We start from the raw sequence: 17,214 nt of genomic DNA on the forward strand, positions 1-17,214 counted from the left end.
AGAGAGAGAGAGAGAAAGAAAGAAAGAAAGAAAGAAAGAAAGAAAGAAAGAAAGAAAGAAAGAAAGAAAGAAAGAAAGAAAGAAAGAAAGAAAGAAAGAAAGAAAGAAAAAAGAAAGAAAGAAGGAAAGAAGGAAAAGAAAAGGAAAGGAGGAAGGGAGAGAGGGAAGGAGGGAGGAAAGAAAGGGAAGGGGAGATGGAGGGAAAAAAATCACTACTAACTATGAATAGTATAAGTAACTTTCTAATAATTTTTCTTCAAAATAGTAGACTCCACTGTTTCAGTAAGGAGAAATAATGCTGTGTAAGGCTGTGTGTGTGTGTGTGTGTGAACACGGGTGAGCAGGTACAAGTTCATACATATAAATGCATTCTCTCAAAGTTTTTGCACATGTTATCAGAACCTTGAGAAGTGTGCCATAGTGAAAGGCAGATCTGAAATTCACCAATGCTTTCCTCACTCTACTATTTTGTTTTTTAAAGAAAATAAAGGTGGTATAAACACAACTATAAGTGCTCTCTTAAGTGATTCATGAGGAAGAGTAATCATTCCAGATTTGGAACAATTCTTCTGGGATGTTAATTTTGGAAACTTTTACCAATGAGAAGATAAATCTAGCAGAAAAAAAATAATATTTCAGTCCTGATACAAAATAGTTTAATTGGTCTCCTTTTTTCCAGTTTCTCCTTTCTTGAATCTATTCTCACTCAGACCCATAAAATAACCATCCTAGCACACAAACCTAATCATGTTCTTCCCCTGCTTAAGCATTTTCAGTAGTTCCTAATTATCTTAAAGATAAAATATAAATTCTTTAGTTTGGTAATAAAAACCCTTTACAATGTGGTGCCAATTTATGGTTCCGGGCTTACTGAACATTATTCGTCTTCTCATACTCTGATTTCCAGTCAAACTGACCCACTTGTTCAAATCCAGTCACAGACACTCACTAGCTGTGTGACCCTAGGCAAGTCATTTAATTTCAGTTTCCTCAACTACAAAATGGGAGTATGATAGTCCCTACCTTCCAGGTGAAGTTCAAATGAAATAATGTTTATAAAGTGTTTAGCTCAGCGTTTGGTACCTAGTAGGTGCTTAATAAATGTTTGTTCCCTTTTCCTAAATTTAGGATTCCATCTCCTACCACTGCGCCTTACCTCAGGCAGGCTGCCTATTCCCAATGCTTGGAAATCACTTCCTGTTTATCTCTGCCTCTTAGGATTCTCAGCTTCCTTGAAGGCACAGTTCAAGGGCTACTCCTCTGGAAAGCTTTTCTGGCTTTCCTCCCTTGTCAACGCACACTTCTTCCTCAAATGTTATCATCTAAAGGATGTAAGCTTCTTAAGAGCAGAGGCTGTGGTTCATTTTGTCTTTTCATTCCCAGCACTCAGCACAGCGCCTGGCACATTTGAGGGTTATGCTTGTAATTTCATCAGTGAAGGAATTTAATAAATGCTTGTTGAATTGAACTGAATTGACCTGAAACAGTAACATAGCTTGAGAAAAATGAACAACAGACCTTAAAAGAGCCCAATGATTTATCTGCATAAAGTACAGTCCCCTGAGCTGTAAGACAGAGGCTGCATTTCAAACCAGCCTATCCATTTTTCAAGACTACTGTGAAAATGGGCCCATGATATGGCTCTCACACTGTTTACTTAGCTCAAGTCAGACATATGGGACTTTCCGACTTAGCTGATGAGGAGTTGATAGGTACATAAGTCAGTTCCAGCTACTGGATTAAAGGCACAATAAATAATTCGAGCTGGCCTCTTCTCACACAAAAAACTTCTTCTTAAAATTTAGCATTTGATAGATTGGTTCCCAAATCACTACCTTAACTCGGTGTCCTTGGTCAAACACACTGGTTTTTTGTTTGTTTGTTTTTAAGCAGTTGCGTAACATGGCTTGCATCTTTCATTCATGTACACCATACCACACACACACACAAACACACACACACACACACATACACACAATGAAGCTCTCCAAAGAAGGAAAAAGGTATCTTGCAAATAAAAGAAAAATTTTGTATTTAAATAACAAAATGATTTTCCTGAAGACTAGGAAAGAGATTATTGGACTGAATGTGGCTATGTAGGGTAGATGTCAGAGGGCAGACACAACAGTAATTTGCTGCAAAATATTTGAAATTAAACAAGCAAGTCTTTATCTTAAAATCAGGATGAAATGAAAAAGCATGAGCCTCACAGTCTAGGATTTAGAACAGGTTGATGAACAAAACTCTGAACATTGACTCATAATGGCTGTGGTGAAAATAACTTCAAATCTCTCACAGAAGCCTTTATCTTGATACATTCTACCTTTACCACAGGAAAGAATCAGAAGTGAGGAAAATAGAAATAATAAAGCTTTCTAAAAGTTTTCAAAATGCCTGTACTTAAAAAAAATTATTTTATAGTGTTGTTCCCACATAGGCATAAATCTGAAATTCCAATGGCCTCATTTACATGAAACTCGTGAGACAATAAGAAGTAAACCTAAATGCCCCCAACTAAAGGGGTAGAAAATGTGTGCTAGGTCATGTAGTGGATAGAGGTCCAGGCCTGAAGTCAGGAAGACTCATCTTCCTAAGTTCAAATCCAGCCTCAGACATTTACTAGCTATGTGACCCTCAGCAGGTTACTTAGCCTTGTTAGCCTCAGTTTCCTTATCTGTAAAATGAGCTGGAGAAGAAAATGACAAACCACTCCAGTATCTTTGCCCAGAAAACCCCAAATGGGGTCACAAAGAGTTGGACATGGCTGAAAGACTACTGAACAACAAAAATAGAAAGATTATTCAGACAGGAAGTAAGAGGATCTGGTTTTAAACCCTGGCCCGGCCACTAAACTGTATGACTCTGGGAAAATCACTTAACTTCCTAGGGATTTGACCCAATGACCTCTAAGTTCCCTTCTAGTTCTAAATCCATGAGGCTATGGTATTTGCACCAACTCTACCCCACCCCCCACTAACTGGATTACTAAATTCACTTTTATCATGGGATTAGAGGAGCCTGTCCATGTAGTTCATGCTACTTTCTATGGCATCTTGTATTTATCAGAAAACCCATCCCTCTTTCCAGGTCACCTCAGACCCTTTCCAAGGCACTCCTGTTTGTGGAAATAGCCAAGATACTGCTATTAAACATTTAAGTATTTATTAAGCAGGCCCCTTAAAGGCCTCTACTGAACAATATGTTGATTAATAGACTTTGCTAGAAAAGTTCATTGCTTTATGTTCTTGAAAATATTCTATCATATACTAGCAAAACTCAGGGGAGTTAAAGGACCTACCCAAGGTGACACAGCTATGAGCTGCTAAACTCATGTCCTCTGACCCTAAACCCAGTACTCAGTCTCCTGCATCAAGCTGTGTGCGCATCTGTGTGTGATCTCTGGAGAACAAAACAACAGAACTCTCACAATCTATCCATCTTGCCTCCCACCAAACAGACGCCATTCCCTCAACTTTTTTCTTAGGGAGTTAGGGAAAAATGAAAGTAAATTCTCCACAAGCAGATGCCTGAAATATGCACAGTTCAGAATAACACCTACCTACTCAGGGGTTAAATGAGCTTCTTGGGACAAGTGTTTCAATTTTATTATTCTATGGCTTTGGGAACACTCTATGTCATGCCATGCCATGTCATGTCATGTATCACATGTATTTATGTCTACATAGTAGACATAAATATTTTCTATGTCTTACTAAAGTTTTCCTCCAATGGCTTATCATGAGATGGAAATGACCCTGCATTCTCAAAGGCTGCACCAACAGAGTATAGTCTGGTCTAACTAGAGTAGGAAGGCTTCACATACAGACCCAGGGAGAGGTTGCATGGATATTGCTCAAGGATTACACTAGTTTAGGCTTGACAGACAGTGCTGTAGAATGCAGAAAGCAGAGAGCTAAGAATCAAGAAAGACCCCTTCTAGTCCTGCTTCTACCACTTCTAGATGTTTGTCCTTAGGGCAGTCACTTCCCCTTCAAATGGTCTCAGTTTCCTCATATGTAAAATAAGAGATCTAGATTAGATGATCTCTAAGATACCTTCTGGCTTTGAGGCCCTAGGCCCATTAGAGCATTAGCCCAACCAAAGAGGGATTATTATGGTTCCCTTCCCTCCACCCCCCATCAGGGCAGTTCATTGAAATTATCTGTTAAGGCATAAATGGTTTTGGGATCTGCATGGTGGAAGAAACATCTACTTGGGTAAAATCAAGAACCTTGAAGTGTTGAACTGTGTGTGTGTATATGCACGTGTGTATATTATACATGTATGTGTATACATATATCCACATAAATGTTATATATACATACATATGATTATATATACATATATATGTATGTGTGCATGATATATAAGAAATATTACCATTTCTCATCTTCTGACACCATTTTTGGTATGAACCTGATAAATGTGTTTATAAAACAGTTTTTGTATAACCTTGCAAATAAGTCTTGAACATTTATTAGCCCACAAATTTACTTTACCATCATGGCTTGCTCCCAGGAGGTAAAGACACAGTGAAATAAATGAATTCTATACTACTCACCCAGCATAAACTGTTACTCACAAGCCTGTGGTTATTTTCAAAACTAATATAGTACATGGCAGACACCAACTGCACATAAATCAGCCAACCCCTTTTCATGCTGAAATTGCCTTGAAGCTGAGCTCCAGGACCTCGTAGCAGCAAACTGGGGAGACCAGCCACCAAGGGTATTTATTATACACTGAGATCCCTTTATATAAAGGAAGCAGCTCAGTACAGTGAGAAGAACACTGGTCTTGGAGGGAGAAGATCTAACAAGGTCAGATCCCGGTTTTGCTGCTTATTAACTGTGTGATGCTGGGCAGGCTGCTATAGACACTCCGTGCCTCAGTTTTGTCATCTGTGCAATAGGAATAACAACACAGAACTTGTGCAGAAAATATTCGTGAACCTTACAGCATGACAGGAATGGGAGTTGTTTTTTGTTATCATAAAGCTCATGTCTGAGAAAGAAACTGGGCTTTACATCTGCTCCCTGTACTATATCAGGCATGTACCATCTGTATTCATTATATTTCAGAGAATATGATTTCACCCACAGTATAACTAAATTCACATAGCAATGAGCAAAGGAAAGGCTGCTACACTTGACTATCTTTGGCAATCAGCCTGAGTGGTCTGTTAGAGAAGGTGTACTGGCAGAAAGAAAAAAAAGAAACACAAGAAAAAAGAAAAAAAACAACCCATGACTTAGTACAGGTATATAGTTATTTAATAGTAGGGAGTTGTTGTTATATGTTTAATAGCCAGATGGGGGGAGTGTACACACAACACATTTTAAAGTTTATTTTGCATTATTAACATTTCCCCTATTACTTTCTCAAGTCTAGACATTGACAAAACAATAAATCAAGCCCTTATTCATAGCATTTACAAATTTCTGAGGTATAAATTCTCACACTGATAATTTAACAATTGTCCCAGTAGGGCTGGATCCAGCATACCCCTGGCACAAGATTTTAGTCACAATCATGGAGTCATAGATTTAGAACTAGAAAGGACTTCAGAGGGTATTGAGTTCAACACCTTTATTTTACCAATCAGGAAACTGAGGCCCAGAGGTTAGCTGACATGCCCAGGATCATACATGTAATGGCAACAGTGGGAAGGGGCATTGGACCTTTGGTTCTTCTTCCTTCTTGTTAAAAAAGTTTTATGCTTTTTTTGTATATCAAAATCACTTCCTGCTATACCCCTTTTACCCCTATGAAACTTTCTTTGTAATAAAGGTAAATAATTTAGTGAAATCAACCAGGGTAGCAACTATTACCTGTCAGTGTAGCAACTATTATCAGTCATTCAATACCCATAGCTCCCTACCTGTCTGATGGAAGGAGAAAGGTGTATTTCCTTATCCCAAACCTAGGCCTAAGTTTGGTCATTATAATTACATTATTTCATTCTTCATGGAATTTTAAACAAAACATTTGGGTAGGGGATGTCTCCTTCCTTCAGATAACTAGGATATAAGAAATGTCTTTTGAGAGGATCCTGGGTTCTAGCATTCCTTCTCATGAAAGAACACTTTTATGTTTAATTCTAGTCAATGCCATATAGAGAATGAAATAGGCAGGGTGGAGGGAGGTGTCATTCTCGGTGATTTCATAGGACTTAGGAACATGATTATTTCAACCACAACACATTAAATATACCAGGAACGTACAAGCTCTGGTGGTTATCCAAAATCTGTCATGAGGGTAACATCATAGCAGTTCTCCAATGCCAGTTGGATCTCCCAGGAGTTAATTAGATGATAAATAAGCTTAATTCTTTTTAATGGTTAAAACACTCAATGAACTAGCGAGCTACAAAAACACTGTGCTCACATTTTAAAAACAAAAAAATTCATTCTAATTCTATCATTTTGGGGAAAAAGATTTAATTGACTGTTCGCTACTTCAGATTGCTGGTAACTGGTGTATGTTATTAAATGGATGGCCAAGAAGGCAATAACTCACTATTAAGATGCTCAGTTGCCATCTAAGTAATGCTAATGTTACGTTCAAAGTCAGAATTCTGCTCCAGCTGGACTTTGTTGAGGGAGTGTATGTGTGGGGATGGGAGGGCAGGGCCAATATTTTCAGGATTCTAATCAACTTCCAAACAGCTTATACCATTTCATAAGTGTATGCTTCATCTCTGCCAACTAAATCACAAGACTGTTGAAGACAGGAATTTTTATTAATTAACTCCTTAATTAATTATTAATTAATGGTAGTTATGGCTGCCAGTGGCTAGTTCCCCATGAGCTCTAACACTGGGAAATTACTTTTTCTCTTCAGCCCACCCCCTGAACCATGGTGTGGTTAATACAGGGTCTTATGCATTCCCAGTGTTCATTAACTGGGGCAGACAGACAAACTGCCATTGTGTGGTCAAATTCTGGCATCCAGATCTGTGAACACCCAAAGCTCTAATGATTTCAGATTCTGCTAACTGCTTTGCCAATATTCATAGATGGGAAGTCTATTAGAGTGTTTGTCCATGAAAATGCACTAGTGATTTGCACCAGTGCTAAAAGAATCAATTCCAGGCAGTATTGCAGTGAAAAAGTCATCTGGCCCCAAATTGGAACTGGTGGTCAAGATATGTGGGGACCAGAGTTCTTCATCCTTAAACTCCTCTTGGCCACAAGGTTAAGGTTAAGGAAGTCAGCTCAGAAGGGATGACAGCCAGCTCAATATCACCTTTTTGACTGGAGTTGATGATAAGGAAGAGAGAGGTAAAATGAAAATGCTAGCAGGAGAGATTATATACCAAGGTGTAAGGTCAGTTATGGATCCTAATTGTTAAGGATGAGGTATACAAGGCAAGGGGCAGCTAGGTGGCACAGTGGATAGAGTGCAGGGCCTGGAGTCAGGAAGACTCATCTCCCTGAACTGAAATACAGCCTCAGATACCTACTAGCTGTGTGACCCTTGGCAAGTCTCTTAACTTTGTTTGCCTCAGTTTCCTCATCTATAAAATAAGCTGGAGAAAGAAATAGCAAACCACTCTAGTATCTTTGTCAAGGAAACCCCAAATGGGGTCATAAAGAGTTTGACAAAACTGAAAAAAAATAATGTAAACCATTGAAAGATACAGGATTTTAACTCTAGAGAGTGAGTTGGAGTGTACGGTTCATTTCAGGAATTTACTGCATTCTTATCCTGAACATGGATTCAGTCTCTCTTGGTCCAGTCCCCAATTCTTTATTCCTACTGCTACCACTCTAAAACTAGCCCTGAACACTACCCATAAGGACTATTGCAATTATTTTCTGACAGGTTTTCCTGCCTCCACTCTCTTCACTCTGTAATCCATCCCTAATGCCACTGCTAAAATAAACTTTTACATTTTTTTTTTCAAATTCAGAGAAATGATTATGGCACTCCTCTGCTCAAAAATCTTCAGTGGCTCCCTACTGCCTAACAAAGTTCAAACCCCTGTGCCTGACATTCAAGTCTATCCACAATTTGATACTCCTTCCTCTATATTTCTAGTCATTTTTCATGAAACTCCCCTCTCTATACACTCTATGGGTCTGGGAAGATTTTTGCTACTCTTTGGTACATGAACACCGCCTGTGCTCTTCTGTTTTCATGCTTCTGGTACTCCCGTGTTTGGTAAGTCCTCTCTCCTTCTCTTCCCCTGCTGAATTCCTAGTCATCCTTTAAAGCCCAACTTACGCGCCGTCTCAATCTTTCCCTGACAACACTGCTGTCAATAAAAACCTTTCTCTCTCATCCTCAAATGTTATTCTGTACTGTACTCTCTAATGTATTTATCAGGTCTTCTTGTCTATCCTAGTTATTTATGTTGGTTTTTCATCCTTCTGCTAGACTATAATATGAATTCCATGAGGGTAAGGATCATGTCCTAGCTAAACTCTGTATGTCTCCCAGCACCTATAGTTTATAGACACTTATAGACATAATATATGATAAATGAATTCTTATCTAAGAAGGGTGGAATACACCCAAACAAACATTCCCTGACCTCTATTTCATTGGCCCCTGGACTGAGTAAACTACCATAAGCCTAGGAAGCTCCTTTGCCAAATGAATTGCCCCAATTGGGAGTATTGCAACAGCCCATCTTGATGCAGGTACACATATTCACAGTTTCACAACCAGTCCCAGAGAGACATCTGGAGTAGGCCCTGTGTTGTGTTTTTGCTTCACACCTCCCTCCTCTACATATTGCCAGAAACTCCAGCCCCAAAGGCAGAGACCAGATTATTGTTGGCAAGAATTCAAACTTGAATTCTATTCCAGTCAACAAAAGACACCCTTCTATCACAATCACCTGCACAAGAGGTATGATACAGTGGAAAGAGGACTGGCTCTGGGGCCAGATGGCTTAAGTTCAAATCCCCTCTAATGCTTACTACCTGTGTGACCTTGGGCAAGTCACTTGGGTTGACCTGGATGACCTCTGAGGTCCCTAGGTTCATAATCCAATGATAGACATCCTCAAGACTTTAATGATCAGAATTAGGGAACATATCTCAATCATTCCACAGCTTTCCCAACAGGGAAGGGAAAATGGGCTCCCCATGCTCAGTCACAGAGGGTCCCCATCATTCTTTAGCCCCTCTCATGGGGCACAGAATTAACTCAGAGACATAGACCCTCACCCAGGTGTTCCTTTAATATAATCAGACATCTTCTGGCATAGAAGTTTGGTTTTGCAGGAACAGAGGGGAATCCTAGCAGGTCTATAACGCTCACCAGAAACTACACCCAGAATTTGTGGTTCCTTTGCTGTGGATGTTTGTTTGTTTGTCTGGATGCTCAATTCTGTGGAGAAGGCTGGCAATAACAGGCTACAGAGCCAAGAGAAGTGTGGGTTGATCTGAACAGGCTGTTGGACAAAGATGGTCTTTCAAGGCTGATTGCTCTAGCCCTCCACTTTCTCTGACGTGGCAGACAGTGCCACGCAGAACTACGCATTTACGTCAAATGCCCAAGGCCATGTATTACCCAGATCTCAAGACTTCCAGATTGGAAACTGGCCGTCAGAGAAGATAAGTGAGGAGAAATATAAGATTATATGGCTCTTAGATTTAAAGCTGGAAGGAACCTCAGAGGTCATCTTGTCCAATTTCCTTATTTTTTAGATAAGGAAGTTAAAGCCTATAGATGTCAGGTGACTTGCCCAAGGTCACACGGTTAGTAAATGGTAAAGCTGGGATAAGAATTCAGCTCTATTTGCTTCAGTGCCAACTTTCTTTCTACTGCTTGCTCCACACGGAATTGCATTGCTATCAGAGCCTGGGTAGCTATATAAGAACCTTCCTGTAAAAAAAGTTCCTCCCCTTCTTCCCATCCATCCTTCCATTTTTGAAGAGCACTATGACATCAGGGAATTGATGCCATGACATGCAAGTGAATTAGATTTAAGTGAGGTAGGCAGGGTTGTACAAAGTCACCAGCCTCACTTTCTCCTCTGGAGCCCTCTGGCTCCAGTGGCCAGATATAGATCAGGATGACTGGAGATGGCCCCAGAGATCTTGGCCTTTTAAGGCTTTTAACAGATCTTTAACAGGTTACACCCTTTCAGTGATTAAATCTAGGTAAGAAATGATGCCTAGCTAGAACATAACCCATACCTAACTCTTCCACAAAACTTTCCCTAATAAAGCTGGCATTCACACTAATTTCTCCTTCTGAATTCCAGCAGCATTTATTGTCCAGACTAAATAATTTGGCTTTTTGTTAGCTGTGGTCTCATCTTCTCCAAATAAAGTGTGATCCTGTCAAGGATAAGGACAACATATCATGCCCTCTGTGGCAGCCTGCCCTCTTGAATGTCCTGTAACATTCGACTGTCTGTACCAGTTATATGTTACTGTGTCTTTTCAGGAATACGCACTTCTTCTCACCTACACGATAGGCCCTTAGAACAGGCTTTGTATTGTAGTCATCTTTTTTTTCCCTTCCCCACAATGTCCAGCACATAATCTTGTACAAAGGAATATTTAACATACTTATATCCTGGTTTCAAAAAACCCTCAAACCCTAATTCACAGCTTCTAATAAATGCAAAACATCTTCAGTATGGATCTCAGACACCAAGGACTTAATACCACCCAAAGTCTTACCATGGGGCCAGTCAGATTCCTTTCAAAGAGTTGGTCCTCAAAGTCTAGGCCTTTGGGCATCAAAAGTACATTAGATTCCCTGTGACCTGTTAATCTGGCTACACGCACTTCATGTGAAGTGAAGAGAAAAAAAATCATAATAATGCAGTTTTTCTCAGCCCCACTAGATGTCAGACCTAAATTGTGGCTACTTCTAGTACCTACAGGAACGTGCTATAGAGAAGTGACACATGGAGATGTGTGTGCATGGTGGGAGGGAACGATGGGGGATGTCATAACAAGATAACCTAGTTTCCTTTTTTTTTCTACTGGTAGGAAAAAGTCGATTTAGAAATTCATCTCTTACTCTCAAGGTATTTACATGGGGAAAAAAATAGTACTGATTTGTCCTGGGGCTCAGGAAATGAGAGTTTTTAATAACCAGAGAGAGATGAAGTGAGTTATTGGGGCCAATGATAAATTCCCCAAAGGAAGTAGGGGGAATTAAATGCAGGAAAGTAGGGCAGTTGATGTGTGATTTCCAACCCAATGCTGTTCTGTAGGTATTAACTAAGGCTGTGTCACTGCCTTGGTACAGTTCTGGTTTCACAAGTCAGCCCTAATTCAAGCTCAGTAAAGCAGGGCTGGGGATAGTATTTTCCAGCAGAACCAGCCTATCCCCAAAACTGCAGAGAAGCAATCCTAGACAGGGATGGGGAATTATTCAGAAGAAACTACTCTTCCAAGAAGCCTCCCTGATTTCCCCAACTACAAGAGATCTTTCTTTCATGTGATGGCCCAGCATATCATCCTGCTATCTCATTTCCCCTGCAAGACTAGGAACTTTATTAAAGTTAGAAACAGCATCTTATTTATCTTCTAATATTTCCCAGAGTTTAGAACCGTTCCCTTAAGAAATGTTTATTAAATGAATGAATGAGGCCAAGATAACACAGTTAACCCAAACTTACCCTCTCTCCAGGATCACCCACTTGACCTGTTGGGCCAGCAGTCCCCGGAGGTCCTGGAAGCCCCTAACAAATAATATGAAAGAAGGATAATGTCACCCAGTTGTAACCTAGACATCTTATATTGCCCCCTTTCCCATTCCCTCAGCGGTAAAGAACAGTGAGGGAAGAAATTTAGAGTTTATTTATTTTTTCCCCCAGAAAGGCCAGAGTTAGCACCACCCACCCCCATGAAGTTTTCCCTTTCTCGTCTCCTTCCCCGGGAAACAGAAACCCAAGCTTCCTAAAGTTCATTATTTCTTTCTCTTCAATTTGCCCCACTTTACCAGGAACAGAATTCTCACTAACACATCATTGTAGCAGAACAGATACAATTTGCTACTTACAGCAGGGCCTTCTGGGCCAGGGGGGCCTTCGATAAGCATTCCCTGAAAAAGAAACAGACAAGAATAGGGGATTCGGAAGCCACAAAACACATATTTCACACACACACTCCCAATCCACCTCCAAGAGGCAATCCACCAGGGGCTTCTGAGACCAATGCAGATGGGTGGATGCCAGTGGCTCAGGGTGCCTCTGGAAACTGAAGGCCAGGGCTTTCTATCTCCCCGACCCAACCACATGCTTAGACGTCTCTAGTGGTTTCCATTGTCTCCCCTTCTGAGTTCTATGCAGTTATTAGCCACATGTGTCTCTGTAATTAAGGGGCTGCGGTAGGTGGGGGATAATATAATGTTACTCTATGGTTTTTATGCACATATTAATCCATTTATATAACATGAATCTGCAGAATTCCAATCACTAGACTAGTAGGTTTCCTTTTGGGGTAGAAAAAAAAGAAACTTTAAAATCCAAAGAGAGAAATGAGGTCTTTCTGTAGAGTCGGAGGAATCCACATCTGTCTTTATACAAGATCCCCAAGTCTCATTCCAAGCCCTTGGTTCCCACCCTCCCACCCTCTCTTCATAGTTGGGTTGTTTCCCCTTTCAGGATGAAAATCAGTCCATGAACTCTAGCACAGGCCTGGAGAGAAGGAAGCCTGAGGGATCAGGTTACACTTTACCCCAGGACAAGGGGCTCCTCAGAGGTCAGAGTTGATGGGAAGGTCATTTCATGGTGGCTCAGGGCCAGAAATAGAAAGCAGAAAGGGGAGAAATAGTATAAGTTTGGTTTCAGTCACTGTGAGTGACTGTGTCTCCCTGCCCAAAGGAGGGAGAGGAGAAATAAGTAGCATTCTGGCCTATGGGGCTCTGTTTGTTAGAGCATGTTTGTTGGAGGGATCTTACAGAACAGAACATTAGAGCAAAGACTATCAGATCTAGGAAGGACCTTAGAACATAGAATGTTGCAACATAAAATGGCAGCCCTAGAAGGAACTTTACCATAGAATGCTAGACTGTAGAATGCCAATGCTAGAAGGAACCTTGGAACAGAATGTGAGAACTGGAAGAGACCTTAGAAATCATCTAGGCTAACTCCCTCATGTTATAAATGGAGAAACTGAGACCAAAGAAAAGAAAGTGATTTGATCGAGACCTGTCCTTTATGAATAATCTAATTTTCTCCTAGGTAGTAACTTGGATTTAGAGATAGATTGTTTGAGGCCTTATATGGCAACTAGGGAATCAATGAATAAATTGTGATATATCAATAGAAAAAAATACTATAAACAAAATATGTATTTTGTATAAACAAAATAAAGAAATATGGAAAGACATAAAGTGATATCAAGCAAAGAAAGCAAAATTAGAAGATAATGAACACTGACTATATTAAAGAAAAAAATTTAACATGGCAAAAAAAAACTTTAGAAGTACATGGACAGAAAAGAAGAGGGAAACCTAGAGCATGTTGATTATTATTACTTTTGCCTTCTTCCTTTTTAGGATCAAAATGCAAATAGTTTAGTTTTATTTAGTGAAGGGTTTGATTCCATATATAGTTTTTTTTTATTTTTAATACTTGTTGTGCATTATTAAGTTTGTGAAGAATATTTTAAATCAATAAAAAAGATTCCAACTACCCTGGGAAGGGGTAAAAATCACATCTGGGCATCTCAGATAATAAGCCCTATTTAGTAGGTTTGCTGTATGCCCACTTAGCCACCTCAACAGGGCTCACCAGGCCTCCATCTAGAAGCCAACAGTACAGAATTGCAAAGGGATGTGCACTTTGTTTACACAGATGCACACACAAAGAAATATTTGTACACATTATGTACACAGAATAAGTTCATCCAAGCAACTTCATTAATCCCAGCTTCATTCTTTCCAACAAGAAGCAATCTTCCACTTAGGACAATGCCAGATGAAAAGACTCAGAAATTGAGTAGAGATTACAAGGAAAACTAACCACTAAATACTGAAAGAATCCAGGGAAACTGCAGCTATCTTACTACATCAGTTGACATGATCAAGGAACCAAGGGTTTAATTTTGGGGATCTTGTAGAAACTGATCTGGGACCTTTTTTCGAAGGCAATTGTGTGTGGAAAGAAATTAGAAATGCTCACTAAGCTTCTCCACATAGGAGAAACATATGTTAATTATCAAAACTAATAAATTATTAGGCTGGAGACCAATATTGACCTATTGCCTTACAATGATATTTCTGGTCCTAGCTTAATGCTTTTTCATTTCCCTGATGAAGGCTGTCTCCATTTGGGTTCCTAGCATATCAAAATGTTATTTTGAAAATACATGATCATACATAGGCAAGCTCAAGAAATACAACCATTGAGATGTGCTAATTGCTCTTAAGGAAAGTTAGCAACTAATAGTTAAATAAACATTTAGAAGGGATCAGAAAAGTCAGCTCTGATTATGTTTGATAGAAACAATGACCAGAAAACAAGGAAAGAATAGCAGAGAGTATAATTCCAAGAGGGTCTGGTGGCTTTTCCCATCTCTGGAGATGACAGAGGCACGCTTGGAAAGAGACAACTATTCTATTCCAGAGAGACGACTGAAGTCTTTAGGTTTTTGAAAATACAAAATAATTAGGACACCTCCCATCCCTGGAGGACTTTCCTTGGGAAACACGATGCCCCTTGACTTCAACCTGCTTCTCAAAAATTTGCCTCTGCTCAGCTGAGCAGGGTGCCCTTTTAAGGAGCCTTAGAGCCTTCCAGAAAGCCCTTCCAGGTGCCTCATCTATATGGGAAACCTTAAAAAATATCACCTATAAAAACGGAGGCTACTCTCTGGCTTCAGTATCCAGTAGGTAGCTGTGTGACTCAAAATAGAGTAAGCCCTTAAGAGGAAGATCTAAGGTTAGAGGTATGTGTGTTCCTGGGAGAAGTGGGGGAAATGGTTGGGGAGATGGTAAAGGTGGGGGTGGGGAGGGGAGAAGGAAGAAGGAATAAGGGAAAGCCCTAATTAGCTAATTCATGATACAAGCATTCTTGGCATCTCTCAGGATTCAGCCATCTGTTTATATGAAGCTGAGACTTCAGGGACATCTGGAGAAACTCCAGGTTGATAAATTCTAACTGTTTACATTATCTCCTCCAATGAGACTGACCAAGGAGGCAATGGACATTGAAAATAGGATGGGGGTGGGGAAGGAAGAGCCACATTTCAAGAAGTCATTGCTGAGGCAGGGGAAGGAGGAAGGAAAACCCTGCCTTAAGTGAATCCAGATGGCCATTAAAAAAAATAATAATAAGTTGAAATGCATTTTCTAGGTACGCTTTTTTTTTGCTTCTACTTTTGCAGTTCTATCTTCTAATCCACTCGTCTCCCACTTTCTCTAGTTTTACTCCCAAAGGAGAATACTCTACCAGAATCCCTAGCACCCCTACTCTATTTCCTTCCCCAGAAGTCATATCTACATTTCTCAAAACGCAGTGCTAACAAGCTATATGGATAATTCAAATAAAAGTAAACTGGGTGCTTTTCCTAAGAAATTGGACCAATGTAGACTTGCCTATAGGATGTCATTAAGTCAATAATCTTCGATTGAACCTAGTCTCATTGCCCATGGACAGGATAATCCTTAACACCTTACTAGTTACATTATATATCCCAATCCAGTTTGACCATTCATGGAAGCAATGGGGCCCCAAGGAAACAACTGAAAGTCAAGCTCAAGTTCTCTCAAAGATAATGCAGACTGGGAAGAGATTGCAGCAAATCTAAGCTTCCTAGTGAGTGACAAACACAGCTCAGAAGAGGGAGAAGCAACATTTTGTCTTGTTTCCTTTCTGGCAGTAGATGCCAATATTTGAAACTAGTGTCACCAGCCAAATTCTTTTGGGATGATTTCTGCTTGAGCTGATTGCAGTTCCCTATCCCCCACTCCAGGCCCATCCCTTGAGTTTGCTTTGTAATTTTTTCAAATTGGACAGCACGGGGCAGTTTGCCTTTTACTATTTTCTTCAGCTTCTTTACATACCCCTGCTCCAAACAGGCCTGGCTACTTTCCATGAACCTGCAGAGTTGTCACTGGGGTGGAGAGAGGGGATACCTCAACATAAACCAAGGATGGGTTTGTCTAGCAGTTCACAGTCTTAGGGTTACAAAAAGGTCCAGCCCTCAGGGAAGGATAACTGGCAGGAACAAGACATACAGGACCAGGAGGGGCTGCTATTTCATGACTGGAGTTTGGTTCACTCAAATAAGGGTTATAAGTTCTTGGTGGGCACCAGGCATGACATTAGGCCCTGGGTTGCTAAAAACTAATTTAAGCATTTAACTTGGGGGGTCTGTGAAATTTATAAAACATTTTTTTTGTTAACTGTATTTTAACACTGGTATTCCAAAATACTTACTGCAGCTTTAAGCTAGGCTCAAAACTATAATTGGTTTATTTGAAAATCCCCAGTATTTTATTTTATGCATTTAAAAACATTATTCTGGGAAGTGGTCTATAGGCTTGACCAAACTGCCAAAGGTGTCCAGGACACACAACAGCGTTTAAAAAATCTTTGTTCTAAGGACTTCAGAGAGAAAGAAAATACACCCATCGCTGTAAGAAGCCTGAAAGCAAGTGGAGAATGGGAAAATCCAAAGGCCAAGCAGACATTTTGCGCCTCACATTTTGGTTTTATAAGGGGATTGAAATTCTTGTTTCTTGTCAGATAAGTTACTGTCAAGACGAGAGCTTCTCATTCAGCCTTCCCAGCTTCCATCTCAGGAGGCACCAGGGTAGGACAGCAGATATAGCACTGGTCCTGGGGTCAGAAAGCTCTTAGTTCAGATCGGGCCTCAGACTCTGACTCGCTGTGTGACCCTGGGCAAGTCACTTTATCACTGTCTGCCTCAATTTCCTCAACTGTAAAATGGGGAATAAAAGCACCTACCTCCCAAGGTTGCTGTGAAGATCTAATAAGACAAATTATAAAAAGTACTTAGCACAGTGCCTAGCACATAGTGGGCCCTTTATAAATGCTTATTTTCCTTGCTTCTTTCATTCTTTCCTTACTTTTTTCTTTCTTTTCTTCCTTCTTTCCTCTCTTCTTCCCTAACTCCTTCCTTCCCCTTTTCTTTCTTTCTCTTTCTTTTTTTCTTTCTCCTTTCTCTTTCTTTCTTTCTTTCTCCCTCCCTTCCTCCCTCCCTCCCTCCCTCCCTCCCTCCCTTCCTTCCTTCCTTCCTTCCTTCCTTCCTTCCTTCCTTCCTTCCT

At 40.2% G+C, this 17,214-nt stretch overlaps 1 protein-coding gene across 2 annotated transcripts in view; it reads right to left on the reverse strand.

Moving 5' to 3' along the window:
• Positions 1 to 17,214, reverse strand: part of COL5A1 (collagen type V alpha 1 chain) — a 315,926-nt gene that overhangs the window by 137,873 nt on the left and 160,839 nt on the right. For both annotated transcript variants that reach the window (XM_069069226.1, XM_069069225.1), the window contains exons 10-11: positions 11,980 to 12,021; positions 11,597 to 11,659 (exon numbers count right to left, since the gene is read on the reverse strand). In XM_069069226.1, coding sequence (XP_068925327.1) covers positions 11,597 to 11,659; positions 11,980 to 12,021 — 105 coding nt within the window. The remainder of the gene's footprint in view (positions 1 to 11,596; positions 11,660 to 11,979; positions 12,022 to 17,214) is intronic.

The sequence above is a fragment of the Petaurus breviceps genome, unplaced genomic scaffold (assembly GCF_028583685.1).
Source record: "Petaurus breviceps papuanus isolate PSGF00001 unplaced genomic scaffold, PetGlider_PUasm1.0 90779, whole genome shotgun sequence".
NCBI classification, from domain to species: domain Eukaryota; kingdom Metazoa; phylum Chordata; class Mammalia; order Diprotodontia; family Petauridae; genus Petaurus; species Petaurus breviceps.